General features: G+C 42.4%; 1 protein-coding gene across 1 annotated transcript in view; it reads right to left on the bottom strand.

The window, feature by feature from the left end:
• Positions 1-24,385, bottom strand: part of CIT (citron rho-interacting serine/threonine kinase) — an 839,833-nt gene that overhangs the window by 29,464 nt on the left and 785,984 nt on the right. Inside the window, exons 41-43 of the mRNA XM_053702064.1 lie at positions 19,430-19,569; positions 3,110-3,202; positions 2,914-3,022 (exon numbers count right to left, since the gene is read on the bottom strand). Of these exons, the coding sequence (XP_053558039.1) occupies positions 2,914-3,022; positions 3,110-3,202; positions 19,430-19,569 (342 nt within the window). The remainder of the gene's footprint in view (positions 1-2,913; positions 3,023-3,109; positions 3,203-19,429; positions 19,570-24,385) is intronic.

Genomic DNA, 24,385 nt, shown 5'->3' with positions numbered 1-24,385 from the left:
ATAGGTTTAAACACAGGCTTCATTCTGATTAAAGCCTGACAAAAAGACTGAACGTCTGGGACATCCACTAGACGCTTGTGTAGTAAAATTGACAAAGCAGAAATTTGTCCCTTTAAGGAGCTAGCTGATAATCCCTTCTCCAATCCTTCTTGGAGAAAGGACAAAATCCTAGGAATCCTAACCCTACTCCATGAGTAGCCCTTGGATTCGCACCAATAAAGATATTTACGCCATATCTTATGGTAAATTTTTCTAGTGACAGGCTTTCGAGCCTGAATCAAAGTATCAATGACCGACTCAGAGAATCCCCACTTAGATAAAATCAAGGGTTCAATCTCCAGGCAGTCAGCTGCAGAGATTTTAGATTTGGATGTTGGAACGGACCTTGGATGAGAAGGTCCTGTCTCAATGGCAGTTTCCACGGTGGCAGAGATGACATGTCCACTAGATCTGCATACCAAGTCCTGCGTGGCTCTCTCCTGTTTGATTCTTGCAATCAGACGAGGTAGGAGAGGAAATGGAGGAAACACATAAGCCAGGTTGAACAACCAAGGTACTGCTAGAGCATCTATCAGTACAGCTTGGGGATCCCTTGACCTGGACCTGTAACAAGGAAGTTTGGCATTCTGACGAGATGCCATCAGATCCAATTCCTGTGTGCCCCATTGATGAATCAATGCCGCAAACACCTCCGGATGGAGCTCCCACTCCCCCGGATGAAAGGTCTGACGACTTAGAAAATCCGCTTCCCAGTTCTCTACCCCTGGGATATAGATTGCTGATAGGTGGCAAGAGTGAGTCTCCGCCCATCGGATTATCTTTGAAACCTCTATCATCGCTAGAGAACTCTTTGTTCCCCCTTGATGATTGATATATGCTACAGTCGTGATATTGTCTGACTGGAATCTTATGAATTTGGCCAAAGCCAACTGAGGCCATGCCTGAAGCGCGGTGAATATTGCTCTCAGTTCCAGAATATTGATTGGTAGAAGGGACTCCTCCTGAGTCCAAACACCTTGAGCCTTCAGGGAATTCCAGACTGCACCCCAGCCCAAGAGGCTGGCGTCTGTCGTCACTATAACCCATGCTGGTCTGCGGAAGCACAGACCCTGGGACAGATGATCCTGTGACAACCACCAAAGAAGAGAGTCTCTGGTCTCTTGATCCAGATTCATCTGAGGAGATAAATTCGCATAATCCCCATTCCACTGTCTGAGCATGCACAGTTGCAGTGGCCTGAGATGAAAGCGTGCAAACGGAACGTTGTCCATTGCCGCTACCATTAATCCAATGACCTCCATACACTGAGCCACTGATGGCCGAAGAAGGGACTGACGCGTTCGGCAAGTATTTAGAATCTTTGACTTTCTGGCCTCAGTCAGAAATATTTTCATGTCTACCGAGTCTATCAGAGTTCCCAAGAATGGAACTCTTGTTAATGGAACAAGTGAACTCTTTTCTATATTCACTTTCCAACCGTGAGTTCTTAGAAAAGCCAACACGATGTCCGTGTGAGATTTGGTTAGATGGTAAGTTGACGCCTGAATAAAAATATCGTCCAAATAGGGCGCCACTGCTATGCCCCGCGGCCTTAGAAGCGCCAGAAGGGACCCTAGCACCTTTGTGAAGATTCTGGGAGCCGTGGCCAACCCGAAAGGAAGGGCCACAAACTGATAGTCCCAAATAGAACATATAAGCCATGTGAAACCCTCCAGTACCATTGAACATAAAAATGTTTCATCATAAAAACGTTATGTTGCCAGTGTCAACCATGCTGCCATTCCTTTGCTGCATTTTAGCCCATACACAATAATATACAGGTCCCAGTAATACCCCTATATATATGTAGGATTACTGCTTACCCCTTCCCTCATGGGAACTATGTCAGCCAGTTCTGAAATACCACAGTCTCTCCAGAAATAAATGACTGAACATACCTCAATGCTTGTAGCATGAAAAACGTTCCCCACACTGAAGCTTCTCAAGTACTCCTCAGCCATTCTGTGGGAACTCCTCTGGATCATAGTGACAACTGCTAAGATCATCAACCTCCAGGCAGAAATCTTCTTCCATCTGCTGCCTGAGGAAAAATAGCACTCACCGGTACCATTTAAAATAAAAAAGTCTTGCTTGAAGAAAATCAAAACGATCATTTTAATACCTCTTTCACTTTACCTCTTTCTATTACTAGTATAGGCAAAGAGAATGACTGGGGGTGGAGAGAAGGGAGGAGCTATATATACAGCTCTGTTGTGGTGCTATTTGCCACTTCCTGTTAGCAGGAGGATAATATCCCACAAGTAAGGATGAATCCGTGGACTCGTCGTATCTAGTAGAAGAAAAACAACTTGCAAACACACATGCAAGGCGCAAAAGCTACAGCTAAACAACTGCAAACAGTCCACTTGCTAGGCAGCAAAACCCACCATCAGGTTACACCAGTTGGCTGTCCCAAGGGAACCGTACAAGACGGTTTTGCCTTTTCCTAGAAGTTAGGATGGTAATTCCCACATGTGATGTTTAATGGAGTCTCACCATCCAATAAAAAAGTATTGCATAAGCATTTGTGTAGGCTGACAAGAAGAGATCAGCAAACGGTTAAGCAGTTTATTATAACAAGGTCAGGGCATTTCAATGATTTATACGGTAAATCTGCAGTTAGGCTACAAAACTAAAAAAAAAATTAGATTAAAACCCGCCTGTTGGTCCTCTATGCTATTCCTAAACAATTATATTATGGCCTTGGTGAAATTTTAAAAACAACCTTGTCATGGCAAACATAAATGGAACAATTTATTTGACCAGAGAACTAATTGAGTCATGCACCAAAACAGGAACACTAACAATACATTCAAATGTCTGAAATATAAATACTGGGGAGATAAAAAAAACAGAAATCGGGAAATGTCTGACCTTCCAGGGTGTACTGCTTCATCTCGATCTCATAGAACTTGTTTGTTCCAATAATAATACTATATCCAGTGAAATAAATACAACTGCATGGTTCTGAAGTTTCTATTTCCTGAGAACAAACAGACGCAAAACGTAAGCATTATATTCAGCTGATATGCACAATAAGATAAAGAAACACGAAATGAATGTTACTCACTTTTCTTATACAAAACTTGTTGAGGCTTTCATTGTACCTCAGTATTACTACTTTATTTGGCATGGCTGCACAAATGCACAACCCATTCTCAATCTAGAACAAAGAAGAGAAATATTGGCATTATCCAAAAAAACAAACAAACATGCACATCCAAAATCTAAATATCACTTTTCTTAGGGTTCCTCCTGAAATACCTGATTTTTACATTTTGATACTTTTGTTGTTTTAATATCTTCATTGTTATCTTTCCTTACATCTTTGTTGGAGTACAGTAGGGTTCTACAAAAGCAACCAGAGCAACAAATGGAGATAGAAATATATATAGTGTAGCATTTCCAAATCTTATTAAGTATTACAAAAAGCAAAACCATATTATTTACATATTGTGGATCAATTATTTTTTATTCGTCCTGCACAAATCATTTAATCTACCACAAAATGGGTGCAGCTATTACAATGTGTATGGAACACTACGCTGCAGCATACACACGATACAACACCAAGGTGTAGTAAACAATTACAGGAAATCCTGTTGACTCAGAGGTAGATATTTATTTTAAAGATGGCTTTATTTTTAAAATCTTTATCATAAAAATACTTTTTGTTATACACTGTATACTGCTTCCACCAATCTACAAGCTGGATGAGGCAGCATATGACTAATAGAGCATAACTAATGCTCCACACTATATAATACAATATCACTATTAGAAGATTTAAACAACACCACTATAGATATTTCTATCTCTGCCTACAGACTTATTTATCTTGGTAAGCAGACCAGTACAGGATTTCCCACCTATCAATCCCTGATTTTTACTGGAGGAATTTGCTAAATTTTGATAAAAGCTCTGAACACAATATTGGGTATATGTTTTGATTTTTGTTCTTGTATTTGTGGTATATATTTGTCACTTAGTGATGCATAGCCAACACTTATTATAGAGAAACAAATGGGATATTTTTAATAAATTAATTTGTGCCATCCTGTCTATTGCATGGGGAATATATAAAATATTCCCTAAACTGTGATCTATTTTTTCCCCTCTTAACCATAACAAAAGGATCTTCTTAAAGTGCAGTAAAACATCATTAGGAAGCGTTTGATCGCACTTTGATTCTATGGTGCATTATACAAATATTTCCTACAGATCTTTTTTTTTTAATCTACAGTGAGTGAAGGTTTATTATGCAGTTAATCAGGAAGTTAGAACTTTACTTTATTAAATTGGTATTCAGTAAAAATTCAGATTTGCTATTTTGTCAGTTTGGGTTGTACAGAGAATGAGTGGACGTAGCAGACTGATGTATCACTAGAGAGTTGACTGAAACCATACAGCATAAAAACAGGGGAACTGGGGCAGCCTACAATCCTGGGAGGGTTGAAGGACCAGTAAAAACTCATGCACACTGAACTTAAAAAAATATGTAATGCTTTATTTGGCAACAGGTATTATTAAAGGGAGAGTTTACCCAAAATTATCTCCTCTTTAAATTGTTCCTATTGACCCATTTTACCTGCTGGAGCGTATTAAATTGTTTACAAGTAGCTCGTTAACACCTATTTCGGCATTTAGAATAGGTGATTTAGCCTGTGGTATCCCAACCTAGTTTATATACTGTTGACAAGCCTATGTAAACACAGCCAGCAGAAGATAGTTAAGTAATAAAATGTTAAATATCCAGTATTGAGCTTTGGTTTACAGACAAATACAAGATAAGGAAGCAAGTATGTGTTCAAAGTGTTAACATAATGAGATCTGATATTACCTGTAAGCTCAACCTATTTTAATAGGTTGTGGTTTAAAAGCACAAAACCTGCTAATTCATATACACAAATAAACCTGAAAATGCAATTTCTCTTACATTTTACACTCTGCAGCTAATATAACAAGTCATTGAAAAACATAAATTATGCTTACCTGATAATTTAATTTCCATCGAGGGGAGAAGAGTTCACAGCTTCATTCATTACTATTGGGAATTAAGAACCTAGCCACCAGGAGGAGGCAGACACACCCCAGTCAAAGGCTTAAATACCTCCCCAACTTCCCTCATCCCCCAGTGATTCTGCCGAGGGAACCAGGAACAGTAAAAGAAATATCAGGTTAAAAAAGGTGCCAGAAGTAGAATAAATTTAGGGACGCTCAACTGAGACTCTCCTCCCCTCAATGGAAATGAAATTATCAGGTAAGCATAATTTATGTTTTCCATCTAAAGGGGAGGAGAGTCCACGGCTTAATTCATTACTATTGGGAACATATACCCAAGTTCTAGAGACACTGAATGAAACCGGGAGGGCAAAAGGCGGACCATAATCTGAGGGCACCACAGCCGGCAAAACCTTTCTCCCAAACACAGCTTCCTCAGAAGCAAAAACGTCAAATTTATAAAACTTTGTAAAAGTGTTTAAGGATGACCAGGTAGCCGCCTTAAAAATTTGCTCCATAGAGGTCTCATTCTTGAAGGCCCAAGACGAAGCCACAGCTCTAGTTGAATGAGCCGTGATCCTCTGAGGAGGCTTATGTCCCACTGTCTCATAAGCCAAGCGAATAAAGCTCCTCAACCAAAAAGACAAAGAAGTAGCTGAGGCCCTTTGTCCCTTGCGCTTCCCAGAATACAACACAATAACAGCTGTAGACTGTCTGAAATCCTTTGTAGCCTGAAGATAGAACTTCAAGGCACGAACCACATCCAGGTTATGAAGTAACCTCTCCTTTGAAGAAGAAGGGTTAGGACCTGATTGATGTTATGGTTAGACACCACCTTGGGGAGAAACCCCAACCCAGTGCGAAGTACAGCCTTAGCCGCATAAAAAACACCAGATAAGGAGGATCAGATTGCAAGGCAGTTAGCTCAGATACTCTGTGTGCCGATGCAATAGCCAACAGGAAGAGAACCTTCCAAGACAGAATCTTAATGTCTATGGAATGCATAGGTTCAAACGGAACCCTCTGCAAAACCTTAAGGACTAAGTTTAAGCCCCAAAGCGGAGCTGACTGTCTAAAGAAAGGCCTGATTATAGACAGAGCCTGAACAAAAGATTGAATGTCAGGGAGCTCAGCGAGTCTTCTATGCAACAAAACTGATAATGCCGAAATCTGTCCGTTAAAGGAACTAGCGGCAAGACCCTTCTCCAAACCATCTTGAAGAAAGGACAGAATCCTGGATACCTTCACCTTATGCCAAGGATATTTATGCTTCTCACACCAGGACAAGTAAGTCCTCCACACCTTATGGTAGATGCGACGAGTGACTGGCTTCCTTGCCTGAATTAGCGTATCAATCACACTTTCTGAAAAGCCTCTCTTGGCTAAGACTAGGTGTTCAATCTCCACGTCAGCCTCAGAGAATCTAGATTTCGATTTTGAAAGGGGCCCTGTGACAGCAGATCCCTGCGACAGGGTAACCTCCACGGCAGAGAGAATGACATCCCCACCAGATCCGGAAACCACGTCCTCCGCGGCCATGAAGGAGCAATCAGAATGGCCGGAGGTAGAAGTGGTAACGGTGGAAAAATGTAAGCTAGCCTGAATCCCCAAGGAACCACTAAGGCATCTATCAGCTCCGTCTGGGGATCCCTGGACCTCGATCCGTATTGAGGTAGCTTGCAATTAAGTCTGGACGCCATGAGATCTATCCCCGGCACTCCCCATCTGTGACAAATCTCCACAAACACCTATGGGTGAAGAGACCATTCCCCAGGATGGAAGGATTGTCTGCTGAGAAAGTGCGCTTCCCAGTTGTCCACACTTGGAATGTGAATCGCTGAGAGCGAGCAGCCTTGGGACTCCGCCCACTTCAGAATCCGAGACACCTCCTTTCAGAGCATTGTAAATCACTCGTAGTTCTAGGATGTTGATCGGAAGGAGAGACTCCTCCCTGGACCACTTTCCTTGTGCCATCCTGGCACCCCAAACAGCTCCCCATCCTGTCAGACTGGCGTCCGTGGTCACAATCTCCCAGGACGGTCACAAGAAGGATGTCCCCATGGACGAATCCACCAAGAGAGGGAGATCCGAGTCCGAGCATCCATTGATATCAGCTGTGATAGATCTGAATGATCGCCGTTCCACTGTCTCAACATGCACAATTGAAGAGGTCTGAGATGGAACCTGGTGAATGGGATGACATCTATGCGCGACACCATGAGACCTATCACCTCCATACATTGAGCCTGCGCCGCTGATCTGTGAGAAATATCTTCATGGACATAGAGTCTATTATCGTGTCCAGGAACTCCACCCTGTTGCTGGGAACCAGAGAACTCTTTCCTGAGTCGATCTTCCAACCGGAGCAGAAGAAGAGCCCTTGAATGATCCTCTGCGAGGCTGAGCAACGGCGCCTGAACTAGTATGTCGTCCAGGTAAGGCGCCACCGCAATGCCCCTGGATCTGGCCACTGCAAGCAGCGAAACCAGACCAGAACCTTCGTGAAGACCCTTGGGGCTGTCGCCAGACCAAAAGGAAGGGCCACAAACTGGAAGTGTTGGTCCAGAAATGCAAATCTTAGGAACCTGAAGTGGTCCCTGTGGATTGGCACATGAAGGTAGACGTCCAAGTCTATAATCGTCATGAACTGTCCCTCTTGAACTAGGGGCAGAATAGATCTGATTGTTTCCATTTTGAATGATGGAACATTCAGAAACTTGTTTAACCCCTTAATGACCACAGCACTTTTCCATTTTCTGTCCGTTTGGGACCAAGGCTATTTTTACATTTTTGAGGTGTTTGTGTTTAGCTGTAATTTTCCTCTTACTCATTTACTGTACCCACACATATTATATACCGTTTTTTATACTTTTATTTTTTTTATAAAATAGGTGGAAAAATGGAAAAAAACACACTTTTTCTAACTTTGACCCCCAAAATCTGTTACATATCTACAACCACCAAAAAACACCCATGCTAAATAGTTTCTAAATTTTGTCCTGAGTTTAGAAATACCCAATGTTTACATGTTCTTTGCTTTTTTTGTACGTTATAGGGCCATAAATACAAGTAGCACTTTGCTATTTCCAAACCATTTTTTTTCAAAATTAGCGCTAGTTACATTAGAACACCAATATCTTTCAGGAATCTCTGAATATCTATTGACATGTATATATTTTTTTTTAGTAGACAACCCAAAGTATTGATCTAGGCCCATTTTGGTATATTTCATGCCACCATTTCACCGCCAAATGCGATCAAATACAAAAAATCGTTCACTTTTTCACAAATTTTTTCACAAACTTTTGGTTTCTAACTAAAATTATTTACAAACAGCTTGTGCAATTATGGCATAAATGGTTGTAAATTCTTCTCTGGGATCCCCTTTGTTCAGAAATAGCAGACATATATGACTTTGGCGTTGCTTTTTGGTAATTAGAAGGCCGCTAAATGCCACTGCGCACCACACGTGTATTATGCCCAGCAGTGAAGGGGTTAATTAGGGAGCATGTAGGGAGCTTTATGGGGTAGTTTTAGCTTTAGTGTAGTGTAGTAGACAACCCCAAGTATTGATCTAGGCCAATTTTGGTATATTTCATGCCACCATTTCACCGCCAAATGCGATCAAATTAAAAAAAAAAACGTTACATTTTTCTCAATTTTAGGTTTCTCACTGAAATAATTTACAAACAGCTTGCGCAATTATGGCACAAATAGTTGTAAATGCTTCTCTGGGATCCCCTTTGTTCATAAATAGCAGACATATATGACTTTGGCTTTGCTTTTTGGTAATTAGAAGGCCGCTAAATGCCGCTGCGCACCACATGTGTATTATGACCAGCAGTGCAGGGGTTAATTAGGGAGCTTGTAGGGTTAATTTTAGCTTTAGTTGCGTGTAGTAGACAACCCAAAGTATTGATCTAGGCCCATTTTGGTATATTTCATGCCACCATTTCACCGCCAAATGCGATCAAATAAAAAAAAAAGTTCCCTTTTTCAAAAACTTTTTCACAAACTTTAGGTTTCTCACTGAAATTATTTACAAACAGCTTGTGCAATTATGGCATAAATGGTTGCAAATGCTTCTCTGGGATCCACTTTGTTCAGAAATAGCAGACATATATGGCTTTGGCATTGCTTTTTGGTAATTAGAAGGCTGCTAAATGCTGCTGCGCATCACACGTGTATTATGGCTAGCAGTGAAGGGGTTAATTATGTAGCTTGTAGGGAGCTTGCAGGGTTAATTTTACCTTTAGTGTAGAGCTCAGCCTCCCACCTGAAACATCAGACCCCCTGATCCCTCCCCCACCCCACAATTGTCCCCGCCATCTTACGTACTGGCAGAAACTCTGCCAGTACTAAAATAAAAGGTATTTGGCCTTTTTTTTTTTTCTTAGCAAATTTACATATGCTGATGTGTAGGATCCCCCTTAGCCCCCAACCTCACTGATCCCCCACCAAACTCTCTCTAACCCTTCCCCTCTGCCTTAATGGGCGCCATCTTGGGTACTGGCAGCTGTCTGCCAGTACCCAGTTTAGTAAAAAATGTGCCTTTTTAAAAAAAAAAAAAAAAAAAAAATGCAATTTTCTGTAGTGTAGCTTTCCCCCCCGCCCACAAGACCAACCCCCACCCCTTCCAGATCCCTTAGATGCAATTTTTATTACTTAAAAATTTTTTTTTTTTACTTTTAACTTTTTCTGTAGTGTAGCGGTTCCCACCCGCTCCCGCCCGCCATGCACGCGCCCCCGTAGGTCCCGCCCACGATCCCGCCCCCTCCACTCCACACGGAGCATCGATGACCGCCCACCCGCCTCCCACGTAAGCTCCCACCCACCAACGATACCGGCCATCGATGTCCGGTGCAGAGAGGGCCACAGAGAGTGGCTCTCTCTGCATCGGATGGCCAAGGGGGGTTATTGCAGGATGCCTCCACATCAAGGCATCACTGCAATAACTGGAAAGCAGCTGGAAGCGAGCAGGATCGCTTCCAGCTGCTTTCCAGACCAAGGACGTACGCCATACGTCCTCGGTCATTAACTGTATTTTTTTTTAGGACGTATGGCGTACGTCCTTGGTCGTTAAGGGGTTAAACACTTTAGGTCCAGAATCGGGCGGAACGTGCCCTCCTTCTTTGGAACCACAAAAAGGTTGGAATAGTACCCTAGACCACTTTCTGCTAGTGGTACTGGTACGATAACCCCGAGAGAGGCGAGATCCCTCGCACACTCTAGATAGGCCTCTCTCTTCTCTGTTCTTGAAGACAGGTTTGACAGGAGGAATCTGCCCTCGGGCGGATGGGATCTGAACCCTATCCTGTAACCCTGGGAGACCATCTCTAGAACCCAAGGTTCCTGAACGTCCTGCAACCATTCGTCTCGGTGGGCTTCTTGCTCTGCTTAGACTTGTTCCAAGATTGAGCCGGCTTCCAAGATCCCTTGGACTGGTCCGCTTTTTGGGCCATATCCACACGAAAGGGACGAAAAGAAGATCCTTTAGGCTTAGCCTTCTTATCCTGCGGTAGGAAGGCTCTCTTGCCTTCCTTTTGCCGTGGATATAATCGAATCCAATCCTGGACCGAACAGGATCTTTCCTTGAAAAGGTAGGGACAACAGTCTCGCCTTAGAGGTCATATCCGCAGACCAAGATTTTAGCCACAGAGCCCTGCGCGCTAAAACAAAAAAACCCGACACCTTAGCATTCAGGCGAATAATTTGCATATTGGCATCACAGATGAAAGAATTGGCGATCTTCAGCGCCTTAATCTTCTGTATCTCGGCGATGGAAGTCTTACCCTCGACCATTTCACACAGGGATTCACACCAATATGTCGCAGCTCCAGTGACCGCCGCTGCTGGCTGAAAAACAGAATTTATGTTTACCTGATAAATTACTTTCTCCAACGGTGTGTCCGGTCCACGGCGTCATCCTTACTTGTGGGATATTCTCTTCCCCAACAGGAAATGGCAAAGAGCCCAGCAAAGCTGGTCACATGATCCCTCCTAGGCTCCGCCTACCCCAGTCATTCGACCGACGTTAAGGAGGAATATTTGCATAGGAGAAACCATATGGTACCGTGGTGACTGTAGTTAAAGAAAATAAATTATCAGACCTGATTAAAAAAACCAGGGCGGGCCGTGGACCGGACACACCGTTGGAGAAAGTAATTTATCAGGTAAACATAAATTCTGTTTTCTCCAACATAGGTGTGTCCGGTCCACGGCGTCATCCTTACTTGTGGGAACCAATACCAAAGCTTTAGGACACGGATGAAGGGAGGGAGCAAATCAGGTCACCTAAATGGAAGGCACCACGGCTTGCAAAACCTTTCTCCCAAAAATAGCCTCAGAAGAAGCAAAAGTATCAAACTTGTAAAATTTGGTAAAAGTGTGCAGTGCAGACCAAGTCGCTGCCCTACATATCTGATCAACAGAAGCCTCGTTCTTGAAGGCCCATGTGGAAGCCACAGCCCTAGTGGAATGAGCTGTGATTCTTTCGGGAGGCTGCCGTCCGGCAGTCTCGTAAGCCAATCTGATGATGCTTTTAATCCAAAAAGAGAGAGAGGTAGAAGTTGCTTTTTGACCTCTCCTTTTACCAGAATAAACAACAAACAAGGAAGATGTTTGTCTAAAATCCTTTGTAGCATCTAAATAGAATTTTAGAGCGCGAACAACATCCAAATTGTGCAACAAACGTTCCTTCTTTGAAACTGGTTTCGGACACAGAGAAGGTACGATAATCTCCTGGTTAATGTTTTTGTTAGAAACAACTTTTGGAAGAAAACCAGGTTTAGTACGTAAAACCACCTTATCTGCATGGAACACCAGATAAGGAGGAGAACACTGCAGAGCAGATAATTCTGAAACTCTTCTAGCAGAAGAAATTGCAACTAAAAACAAAACTTTCCAAGATAATAACTTATTATCAACGGAATGCAAGGGTTCAAACGGAACCCCCTGAAGAACTGAAAGAACTAAATTGAGACTCCAAGGAGGAGTCAAAGGTTTGTAAACAGGCTTAATTCTAACCAGAGCCTGAACAAAGGCTTGAACATCTGGCACAGCGGCCAGCTTTTTGTGAAGTAACACAGACAAGGCAGAAATCTGTCCCTTCAGGGAACTTGCAGATAATCCTTTTTCCAATCCTTCTTGAAGGAAGGATAGAATCCTAGGAATCTTAACCTTGTCCCAAGGGAATCCTTTAGATTCACACCAACAGATATATTTTTTCCAAATTTTGTGGTAAATCTTTCTAGTTACAGGCTTTCTGGCCTGAACAAGAGTATCGATAACAGAATCTGAGAATCCTCGCTTCGATAAGATCAAGCGTTCAATCTCCAAGCAGTCAGCTGGAGTGAAACCAGATTCGGATGTTCGAACGGACCCTGAACAAGAAGGTCTCGTCTCAAAGGTAGCTTCCAAGGAGGAGCCGATGACATATTCACCAGATCTGCGTACCAAGTCCTGCGTGGCCACGCAGGAGCTATCAAGATCACCGACGCCCTCTCCTGATTGATCCTGGCTACCAGCCTGGGGATGAGAGGAAACGGCGGGAACACATAAGCTAGTTTGAAGGTCCAAGGTGCTACTAGTGCATCCACTAGAGCCGCCTTGGGATCCCTGGATCTGGACCCGTAGCAAGGAACTTTGAAGTTCTGACGAGAGGCCATCAGATCCATGTCTGGAATGCCCCACAGCTGAGTGACTTGGGCAAAGATTTCCGGATGGAGTTCCCACTCCCCCGGATGCAATGTCTGACGACTCAGAAAATCCGCTTCCCAATTTTCCACTCCTGGGATGTGGATAGCAGACAGGTGGCAGGAGTGAGACTCCGCCCATAGAATGATTTTGGTCACTTCTTCCATCGCCAGGGAACTCCTTGTTCCCCCCTGATGGTTGATGTACGCAACAGTTGTCATGTTGTCTGATTGAAACCGTATGAACTTGGCCCTCGCTAGCTGAGGCCAAGCCTTGAGAGCATTGAATATCGCTCTCAGTTCCAGAATATTTATCGGTAGAAGAGATTCTTCCCGAGACCAAAGATCCCTGAGCTTTCAGGGATCCCCAGACCGCGCCCCAGCCCATCAGACTGGCGTCGGTCGTGACAATGACCCACTCTGGTCTGCGGAATGTCATCCCTCGTGACAGGTTGTCCAGGGACAGCCACCAACGGAGTGAGTCTCTGGTCCTCTGATTTACTTGTATCTTCGGAGACAAGTCTGTATAGTCCCCATTCCACTGACTGAGCATGCACAGTTGTAATGGTCTTAGATGAATGCGTGCAAAAGGAACTATGTCCATTGCCGCTACCATCAACCCGATCACTTCCATGCACTGAGCTATGGAAGGAAGAGGAACGGAATGGAGTATCCGACAAGAGTCTAGAAGTTTTGTTTTTCTGGCCTCTGTCAGAAAAATCCTCATTTCTAAGGAGTCTATTATTGTTCCCAAGAAGGGAACCCTTGTTGACGGAGATAGAGAACTCTTTTCCACGTTCACTTTCCATCCGTGAGATCTGAGAAAGGCCAGGACAATGTCCGTGTGAGCCTTTGCTTGAGGAAGGGACGACGCTTGAATCAGAATGTCGTCCAAGTAAGGTACTACAGCAATGCCCCTTGGTCTTAGCACAGCTAGAAGGGACCCTAGTACCTTTGTGAAAATCCTTGGAGCAGTGGCTAATCCGAAAGGAAGCGCCACGAACTGGTAATGTTTGTCCAGGAATGCGAACCTCAGGAACCGATGATGTTCCTTGTGGATAGGAATATGTAGATACGCATCCTTTAAATCCACCGTGGTCATGAATTGACCTTCCTGGATGGAAGGAAGAATAGTTCGAATGGTTTCCATCTTGAACGATGGAACCTTGAGAAACTTGTTTAAGATCTTGAGATCTAAGATTGGTCTGAACGTTCCCTCTTTTTTGGGAACTATAAACAGATTGGAGTAGAACCCCATCCCTTGTTCTCTTAATGGAACGGGATGAATCACTCCCATTTTTAACAGGTCTTCTACACAATGTAAGAATGCCTGTCTTTTTATGTGGTCTGAAGACAACTGAGACCTGTGGAACCTCCCCCTTGGGGGAAGTCCCTTGAATTCCAGAAGATAACCTTGGGAGACTATTTCTAGCGCCCAAGGATCCAGAACATCTCTTGCCCAAGCCTGAGCGAAGAGAGAGAGTCTGCCCCCCACCAGATCCGGTCCCGGATCGGGGGCCAACATTTCATGCTGTCTTGGTAGCAGTGGCAGGTTTCTTGGCCTGCTTTCCCTTGTTCCAGCCTTGCATTGGTCTCCAAGCTGGCTTGGCTTGAGAAGTATTACCCTCTTGCTTAGAGGACGTAGCACTTTGGGCTGGTCCGTTTCTACGAAAGGGACGAAAATTAGGTTTATTTTTTGCCTTGAAAGGCCGATCCTGAGGAAGGGCGTGGCCCTTACCCCCAGTGATATCCGAGATAATCTCTTTCAAGTCAGGGCCAAACAGCGTTTTCCCCTTGAAAGGAATGTTAAGTAGCTTGTTCTTGGAAGACGCATCAGCCGACCAAGATTTCAACCAAAGCGCTCTGCGCGCCACAATAGCAAACCCAGAATTCTTAGCCGCTAACCTAGCCAATTGCAAAGTGGCGTCTAGGGTGAAAGAATTAGTCAATTTGAGAGCATTGATTCTGTCCATAATCTCCTCATAAGGAGGAGAATCACTGTCGACCGCCTTTATCAGCTCATCGAACCAGAAACATGCGGCTGTAGCGACAGGGACAATGCATGAAATTGGTTGTAGAAGGTAACCCTGCTGAACAAACATCTTTTTAAGCAAACCTTCTAATTTTTTATCCATAGGATCTTTGAAAGCACAACTATCTTCTATGGGTATAGTGGTGCGTTTGTTTAAAGTGGAAACCGCTCCCTCGACCTTGGGGACTGTCTGCCATAAGTCCTTTCTGGGGTCGACCATAGGAAACAATTTTTTAAATATGGGGGGAGGGACGAAAGGAATACCGGGCCTTTCCCATTCTTTATTAACAATGTCCGCCACCCGCTTGGGTATAGGAAAAGCTTCTGGGAGCCCCGGCACCTCTAGGAACTTGTCCATTTTACATAGTTTCTCTGGGATGACCAACTTGTCACAATCATCCAGAGTGGATAATACCTCCTTAAGCAGAATGCGGAGATGTTCCAACTTAAATTTAAATGCAATCACATCAGGTTCAGCTTGTTGAGAAATGTTCCCTGAATCAGTAATTTCTCCCTCAGACAAAACCTCCCTGGCCCCATCAGACTGAGTTAGGGGCCCTTCAGAAATATTAATATCAGCGTCGTCATGCTCTTCAGTATCTAAAACAGAGCAGTCGCGCTTACGCTGATAAGTGTTCATTTTGGCTAAAATGTTTTTGACAGAATTATCCATTACAGCCGTTAATTGTTGCATAGTAAGGAGTATTGGCGCGCTAGATGTACTAGGGGCCTCCTGAGTGGGCAAGACTCGTGTAGACGAAGGAGGGAATGATGCAGTACCATGCTTACTCCCCTCACTTGAGGAATCATCTTGGGCATCATTGTCATTGTCACATAAATCACATTTATTTAAATGAATAGGAATTCTGGCTTCCCCACATTCAGAACACAGTCTATCTGGTAGTTCAGACATGTTAAACAGGCATAAACTTGATAACAAGTACAAAAAACGTTTTAAAATAAAACCGTTACTGTCACTTTAAATTTTAAACTGAACACACTTTATTACTGCAAATGCGAAAAAACATGAAGGAATTGTTCAAAATTTACCAAATTTTCACCACAGTGTCTTAAAGCCTTAAAAGTATTGCACACCAAATTTGGAAGCTTTAACCCTTAAAATAACGGAACCGGAGCCGTTTTGAACTTTAACCCCTTTACAGTCCCTGGTATCTGCTTTGCTGAGACCCAACCAAGCCCCAAGGGGAATACGATACCAAATGACGCCTTCAGAAAGTCTTTTCTAAGTATCAGAGCTCCTCTCACATGCGACTGCATGCCATGCCTCTCAAAAACAAGTGCGCAACACCGGCGCGAAAATGAGGCTCTGCCTATGCTTTGGGAAAGCCCCTAAAGAATAAGGTGTCTAAAACAGTGCCTGCCGATATTATTATATCAAAATACCCAGATAAAATGATTCCTCAAGGCTAAATATGTGTTAATAATCAATCGATTTAGCCCAAAAAAAGTCTACAGTCTTAATAAGCCCTTTTTGAAGCCCTTATTTACAATCGTAATAAACATGGCTTACCGGATCCCAGAGGGAAAATGACAGCTTCCAGCATTACATCGTCTTGTTAGAATGTGTCATACCTCAAGCAGCAAGAGACTGCTCACTGTTCCCCCAACTGAAGTTAATTGCTCTCAACAGTCCTGTGTGGAACAGCCATGGATTTTAGTGACGGTTGCTAAAATCATTTTCCTCATACAAACAGAAATCTTCATCTCTTTTCTGTTTCTGAGTAAATAGTACATACCAGCACTATTTCAAAATAACAAACTCTTGATTGAATAATAAAAACTACAGTTAAACACTAAAAAACTCTAAGCCATCTCCGTGGAGATGTTGCCTGTACAACGGCAAAGAGAATGACTGGGGTAGGCGGAGCCTAGGAGGGATCATGTGACCAGCTTTGCTGGGCTCTTTGCCATTTCCTGTTGGGGAAGAGAATATCCCACAAGTAAGGATGACGCCGTGGACCGGACACACCTATGTTGGAGAAAACAAACCCCGTGTGCTGAAACATCTTTCTCAACATGTTTTCCAGCTTTTTATCCATGTGCTCTTTAAACGACGAACTATCCTCAAGGGGAATAGTCGTCCTCTTTGCGAGCGTAGAGATAGCCCCATCCACCTTAGGGATGGTCCCCCACAGCTCAAGCTGAGAGTCCGGAACGGGGAACAGTTTTTTAAAGGAGGAAGAAGAAGAGGAAAAGGAAGAACCTAATCACTCCCATTTGTTCTTAATAATATTAGCCATCTTAACGGGAACCGGAAAGACTGAGGTACTACCCTGTCCTCGTATACCTTGTCAAGCTTAGGAATTGCAGGTTCCTCCGGTATCTTAGGGAACCTCCAGAGTAGCAAGCACCTGCCGAAGCAGAAAGAGCAAATTCTCCATCCTAAACCGAAAGTCAGGCTCCTCCGCCGCCGGAGGTTTAGCTGGCACGGCTTACGACCCAGAAGGTCCCTCCTCCGAAGAATCAGAGTGGACCTTGTCATCGTATAGAGCCTCTGGATCTTCTATCGGCGAGGACAAACCCTGGGCCGGGCTGCTATGATAAACCCTAAGCTTGCGCTTAGCAGAACGTGGTAAGGCATGGATCACTTTCGAAACAGCCGAATCCAGTTGGCTCGCAAACTCTAATGGCCAATGAATCTCTCCCAAAGTAGTAACGGTTGGACCCCGGGATGCTGCATGTGCAATCGGAGATGATTGTAGGGAACGCACCTCCCGGGACTAAGAACCCTCAGAGGTGGACGGCTCAGTAGTACTAGACATCCGTTTACATTTAGATGTTGTAACTTTATCAAAGCATGTGGAACATAGTTGAGCAGGCTGATCTACCAGAACCTCCTCACAATAAACACAGGAATGAGACTTTATTAAGGAAGGAGAGCCTTCCAACGCACCAGAGTCCTCCATCACTTGTTTGCTTGGTTAGACTAACTTTATTAAAAAGGCACCTTTAAACCACCAATGGCTGGGGTACTCACCACCACCTAGGAACCGGACTACAGAAACTGCTACGTCGCCTGCGCCACAGATCAACAGGAAGGATAGCCACCCCCAGTCAGATGTAATGCGTGTCAGGACCGCCCCTGCACTAGGGAAAAACGTGGCAAAAAATGGCCGTGCAAGTTTCCGCAATTAACCTGAAAGTTCCACACATTACCAGAGCCTCATCTTGCACATAACGCAGCAATGACACAATAAATAATATCATATATAAACCCCCCATGTTCAATAATCCCCCTTCCAGGAATATTGACCCTGGATTCTGTAGCGTCACACTGTGACCCTGTCTTCTATGTTATTATTATTAATAAAAATTGAAACGATCTTACCAGAATTTACGCCGTGGAACAGGATCACGGCCCTTCAAGTGTGACAGGTTAGTAGCCTCGCTCCTGACATGGACTTGAGTGAAGAAAGCAGGCAGCGAAACTCGTCAATGCTGATTGCTTATGGAGCTGTTAATATGAGTCGGGATGGTTTCGCAGAAAGACTCTCCCTGCATCTCCGGACTCTAACTTTCGCCCTGGCTCTCACTGAGAGGCTGACAGGACTACTTAAAACTCCAGTCCCTCTGCAAAGAGTACTACCCTCCATAAGAGACTACTCCGGCACTCCTCTGCCATCCTCCTGTGACGAAAGACAAAGAATGACTGGGGGATGATGGAAGTGGGGGAGGTATTTAAGCCTTTGGCTGGGGTGTCTTTGCCTCCTCCTGGTGGCCAGGTTCTTAATTCCCAATAGTAATGAATGAAGCCGTGGCCTCTCCTCCCCTTTAGATGGAAAAACATTAAATAATTTTACAGTATACTGTCCCTTTAACTATGTTTATTGTGCATGAATGTGTTTATCGTAATCTTGATCAAACAAAAGTCCTGGTACTTCTGGCCTTGTACTTACTTTACCATCATGAATGTTATTTGTGAACCAGGGAGGATTTGATCAGTACATAAAGCAACACATCTAGTAAAGGTGTAGTATTCAGATTAATGAAAGAGATTACACGTGTTTTATTTGTAATATGTATACAATTTGCTCATAGGCCCATAATATAAAAAGGCACCTCAAGAAAGTAATTTTCTGCAACTGCTATACACAGGTACATATTAAAGGGACATGAAGCCCAAAATTATTCTTCCATGAGTCAGATAGAACATGCAATTTTAAAAACTTTTTAATTTACTTTGATTATCAAATTTTCTTCTTTCTCTTGGTATCTTTTGTTGAAAATCAGGGTTGTAAGTTTAGGAGAGTGTCCGTGTCTGGAGCAATATATGGCAGCAGTTTTGCAAGAATGCTATTCACGTGCAAGAGCACTAGATGGTAGCACCATTTGCTGCCATGTAGTGCTCCAGTAGGTATCTATTCAACAAAGAATACAATGGGAACAAATCAAACTTCATAATAAGTTTTTTTTAAATTGTATGCCCTGTCTGAACAGAAATGCACATTTTTGGGTTTCTCATTCGCTAAAAGTAGTTATTACAGCATCATTTATTTGTCAGAAACGATATTTAATAGTTCCTAAAATAAAGCTTGTATAACAATATGTGATGAGATTTAATTTCTATAAAATATACACAAGCTTGACCACTAAACCCTGTCCTCTGTTTGCAATCTGTGTACTATAGAGTTAAAGAATTTACCTTCCCTGCAGCAAAAAGGTGACATCCTTTAACAGCCTCAAAAACAGTCAAAGAAATTTCAGGCTGAGCTGGAAGATGTGATTGGGCCAGTGACTGCTTTACCTTCTTTACATCAATAAGGCACAATGCCCTTTCTTCTCCTTTAAATACAACAAAGGGCGTTTAATATGTCATCTTGGGAAAAGTAACAGCTGAAAAGGCATTAACTTTACGTAGACTCGTCACTAGTTTGGAGTACTCCAGGTTATTAAAAAACATAATTTATGTAAGAACTTACCTGATAAATTCATTTCTTTCATATTAGCAAGAGTCCATGAGCTAGTGACGTATGGGATATACATTCCTACCAGGAGGGGCAAAGTTTCCCAAACCTTAAAATGCCTATAAATACACCCCTCACCACACCCACAAATCAGTTTAACGAATAGCCAAGAAGTGGGGTGATAAGAAAAAAGTGCGAAAGCATAAAAAATAAGGAATTGGAATAATTGTGCTTTATACAAAAAAATCATAACCACCACAAAAAAGGGTGGGCCTCATGGACTCTTGCTAATATGAAAGAAATACATTTATCAGGTAAGTTCTTACATAAATTATGTTTTCTTTCATGTAATTAGCAAGAGTCCATGAGCTAGTGACGTATGGGATAATGAATACCCAAGATGTGGATCTTCCACGCAAGAGTCACTAGAGAGGGAGGGATAAAATAAAGACAGCCAATTCCGCTGAAAAATAATCCACACCCAAAACAAAGTTTAAATCTTATAATGAAAAAAACTAAAATTATAAGCAGAAGAATCAAACTGAAACAGCTGCCTGAAGTACGTTTCTACCAAAAACTGCTTCAGAAGAAGAAAACACATCAAAATGGTAGAATTTAGTAAAAGTATGCAAAGAAGACCAAGTTGCTGCTTTGCAAATCTGATCCACCGAAGCTTCATTCCTAAATGCCCAGGAAGTAGAGACTGACCTAGTCGAATGAGCTGTAATCCTTTGAGGCGGAGTTCTACCCAACTCGACATAAGCATCATAAATCGAAGATTTTAACCAAGATGCCAAAGAAATGGCAGAAGCCTTCTGATCTTTCCTAGAACCAGAGAAGATAACAAATAGACTAGAAGTCTTTCGGAAATCTTTAGTAGCTTCAACATAATATTTCAAAGCTCTAACTACATCCAAAGAATGCAACGATCTTTCCTTAGAGTTCTTAGGATTAGGACACAAAGAAGGAACCACAATTTCTCTACTAATGTTGAATTCACAACCTTAGGTAAAAATTTATATGAAGTTTGCAACACCGCCTTATCCTGATGAAAAATCAGAAAAGGAGACTCACAAGAAAGAGCAGATAATTCAGAAACTCTTCTAGCAGAAGAGATGGCCAAAAGAAACAAAACTTTCCAAGAAAGTAATTAATATCCAGCGAATGCATAGGTTCAAACGGAGGAGCTTGAAGAGCCCCCAGAACCAAATTCAAACTCCAAGGAGGAGAAATTGACTTAATGACAGGTTTTATACGAACCAAAGCTTGTACAAAACAATGAATATCAGGAAGATTAGCAATCTTTCTGTGAAAAAGAACAGAAAGAGCAGAGATTTGTCCTTTCAAGGAACTTGTAGACAAACCTTTATCCAAACCATCCTGAAGAAACTGTAAAATTCTAGGGATTCTAAAAGAATGCCAAGAAAAATGATGAGAAGAACACCAAGATATGTAAGTCTTCCAGACTCGATAATATATCTTCCTAGAAACAGATTTACGAGCCTGTAACATAGTATTAATTACGGAGTCAGAGAAACCTCTATGACTGAGAATCAAGCGTTCAATCTCCATACCTTCAAATTTAAGAATTTGAGATCCTGATGGAAAAAAGGACCTTGCGATAGAAGGTCTGGTCTTAACGGAAGAGTCCACGGTTGGCAAGTAGCCATCTGGACAAGATTCGCATACCAAAACCTGTGAGGCCATGCAGGAGCTACCAGCAGAACAAACAAACGCTCCTTTAGAATGTTGGAAATCACTCTTGGAAGAAGAACTAGAAGAGGAAAGATATAGACAGGATGATACTTCCAAGGAAGTGACAATGCATCCACTGCTTCCGCCTGAGGATCCCTGGATCTGGACAGATACCTGGGAAGCTTCTTTTTAGATGAGAAGCCATCAGATCTATTTCTGGAAGTCCCCACATTTGAACAATCTGAAGAAATACCTCTGGGTGAAGAGACCATTCGCCCGGATGTAATGTTTGGCGACTGAGATAATCCGCTTCCCAATTGTCTATACCTGGGATATGAACCGCAGAAATTAAACAGGAGCTGGATTCCGCCCATACAAGTATTCGAGATACTTCTTTCATAGCCAGAGGACTGTGAGTCCCTCCTTGATGATTGACATATGCCACAGTTGTGACATTGTCTGTCTGAAAACAAATGAACGACTCTCTCTTTAGAAGAGGCCACGACTGAAGAGCTCTAAAAATCGCACGGAGTTCCAAAATGTTGATTGGTAATCTCGCCTCCTGAGATTCCCAAACCCCTTGTGCTGTCAGAGACCCCCATACAGCTCCCCAACCTGTCAGACTTGCATCTGTTGAGATCACAGTCCAGGCCGGAAGAACAAAAGAAGCCCCCTGAACTAAACGATGGTGGTCTGTCCACCACGTCAGAGAGTGTCGTACAATCGGTTTTAAAGATATTAATTGAGATATCTTTGTATAATCCCTGCACCACTGGTTCAGCATACAGAGCTGAAGAGGTTGCATGTGAAAACGATGAAAGGGAATCGCGTCCGATGCAGCAGTCATAAGACCTAGAATTTCCATGCATAAGGCTACCGAAGGGAATGATTGAGACTGAAGGTTTCGACAAGCTGAAACCAATTTCAGACGTCTCTTGTCCTTCAGAGACAGAGTCATGGACACTGAATCTATCTGGAAACCTAAAAAGGTTACCCTTGTCTGAGGAATCAACGAACTCTTTGGTAAATTGATCCTCCAACCATGTTCTCGAAGAAACAATACAAGTCGATTCGTATGAGATTCTGCTAAATGTGAAGACTGAGCAAGTACCAAGATATCGTCCAAATAAGGAAATACCACAATACCCTGTTCTCTGATTACAGACAGAAGGGCACCGAGAACCTTTGTAAAAATCCTTGGAGCTGTTGCTAGGCCAAAAGGCAGAGCCACAAACTGGTAATGCTTGTCTAGGAAAGAGAATCTCAGAAACTGATAGTGATCTGGATGAATCGGAATATGCAGATATGCATCTTGTAAATCTATTGTGGACATATAATGCCCTTGCTGAACAAAAGGCAGAATAGTCCTTATAGTTACCATTTTGAATGTTGGTATCCTTACATAACGATTCAATATTTTTAAATCCAGAACTGGTCTGAAGGAATTCTCCTTCTTTGGTACAATTAAAAGATTTGAGTAAAACCCCAGCCCCTGTTCCAGAACTGGAACTGGCATAATTACTCCAGCCAACTCTAGATCTGAAACACATTTCAGAAATGCTTGAGCCTTCACTGGATTTACTGGGACACGGGAAAGAAAAAATCTTCTTGCAGGAGGCCTTATCTTGAAGCCTATTCTGTACCCTTGTGAAACAATGTTCTGAATCCAAAGATTGTGAATCAAATTGATCCAAATTTCTTTGAAAAATCGTAATCTGCCCCCTACCAGCTGGGCTGGAATGAGGGCTGCACCTTCATGTTGACTTGGGAGCTGGCTTTGGCTTTCTAAAAGGCTTGGATTTATTCCAGACTGGAGATGGTTTCCAAACTGATACCGCTCCTGTAGGGGAAGGATCAGGCTTTTGTTCCTTATTGTGACGAAAGGAACGAAAACGATTAGTAGACCTAAATTTACCTTTAGATTTTTTATCCTGTGGTAAAAAAGTTCCTTTCCCCCCAGTAACAGTTGAAATAATAGAATCCAACTGTGAACCAAATAATTTATTACCCTGGAAAGAAAGGGAAAGCAAAGTTGACTTAGAAGACATATCAGCATTCCAAGTTTTAAGCCATAAAGCTCTTCTAGCTAAAATAGCTAAAGACATATACCTGACATCAACCCTAATGATATCAAAGATGGCATCACAAATAAAATTATTAGCATGTTGAAGAAGATTAACAATGCTATGAGAATTATGATCTGTTACTTGTTGCGCTAAAGCTTCCAACCAGAAAGTTGAAGCTGCAGCAACATCCGCTAAAGATATAGCAGGTCTGAGAAGATTACCTGAACATAAGTAAGCTTTTCTTAGAAAGGATTCAATTTTCCTATCTAAAGGATCCTTAAAGGAAGTACTATCTGCCATAGGAATAGTAGTACGTTTAGCAAGAGTAGAGATAGCCCCATCAACCTTAGGGATTTTGTCCCAAAACTCTAATCTGTCAGATGGCACAGGATATAATTGCTTAAAACGTTTAGAAGGAGTAAATGAATTACCCAAATTATTCCATTCCCTGGAAATTACTTCAGAAATAGCATCAGGGACAGGAAAAACTTCTGGAATAACTACAGGAGATTTAAAAACCTTATTTAAACGTTTAGATTTAGTATCAAGAGGACCAGATTCCTCTATTTCTAATGCAATTAAGACTTCTTTAAGTAAAGAACAAATAAATTCCATTTTGAATAAATATGAAGATTTATCAGTATCAACCTCTGAAACAGAATCCTCTGAACCAGAGGAATCATTATCAGAATCAGAATGATGATGTTCATTTAAAAATTCATCTGAAAAATGAGAAGTTTTAAAAGACCTTTTACGTTTACTAGAAGGAGGAATAACAGACATAGCCTTCTTAATAGATTTAGAAACAAAATCTCTTATATTAACAGGAACACCCTGAGTATTAGATGTTGATGGAACAGCAACAGGTAATGGAACATTACTAAAGGAAATATTATCTGCATTAACAAGTTTGTCATGACATTCATTACAAAC

The sequence above is a fragment of the Bombina bombina genome, chromosome 2 (genome assembly GCF_027579735.1).
Source record: "Bombina bombina isolate aBomBom1 chromosome 2, aBomBom1.pri, whole genome shotgun sequence".
Lineage (NCBI taxonomy): Eukaryota > Metazoa > Chordata > Amphibia > Anura > Bombinatoridae > Bombina > Bombina bombina.
Note: the sequence above shows the minus strand (reverse complement) of the source record. Positions and strands in the feature narration are given on the sequence as shown.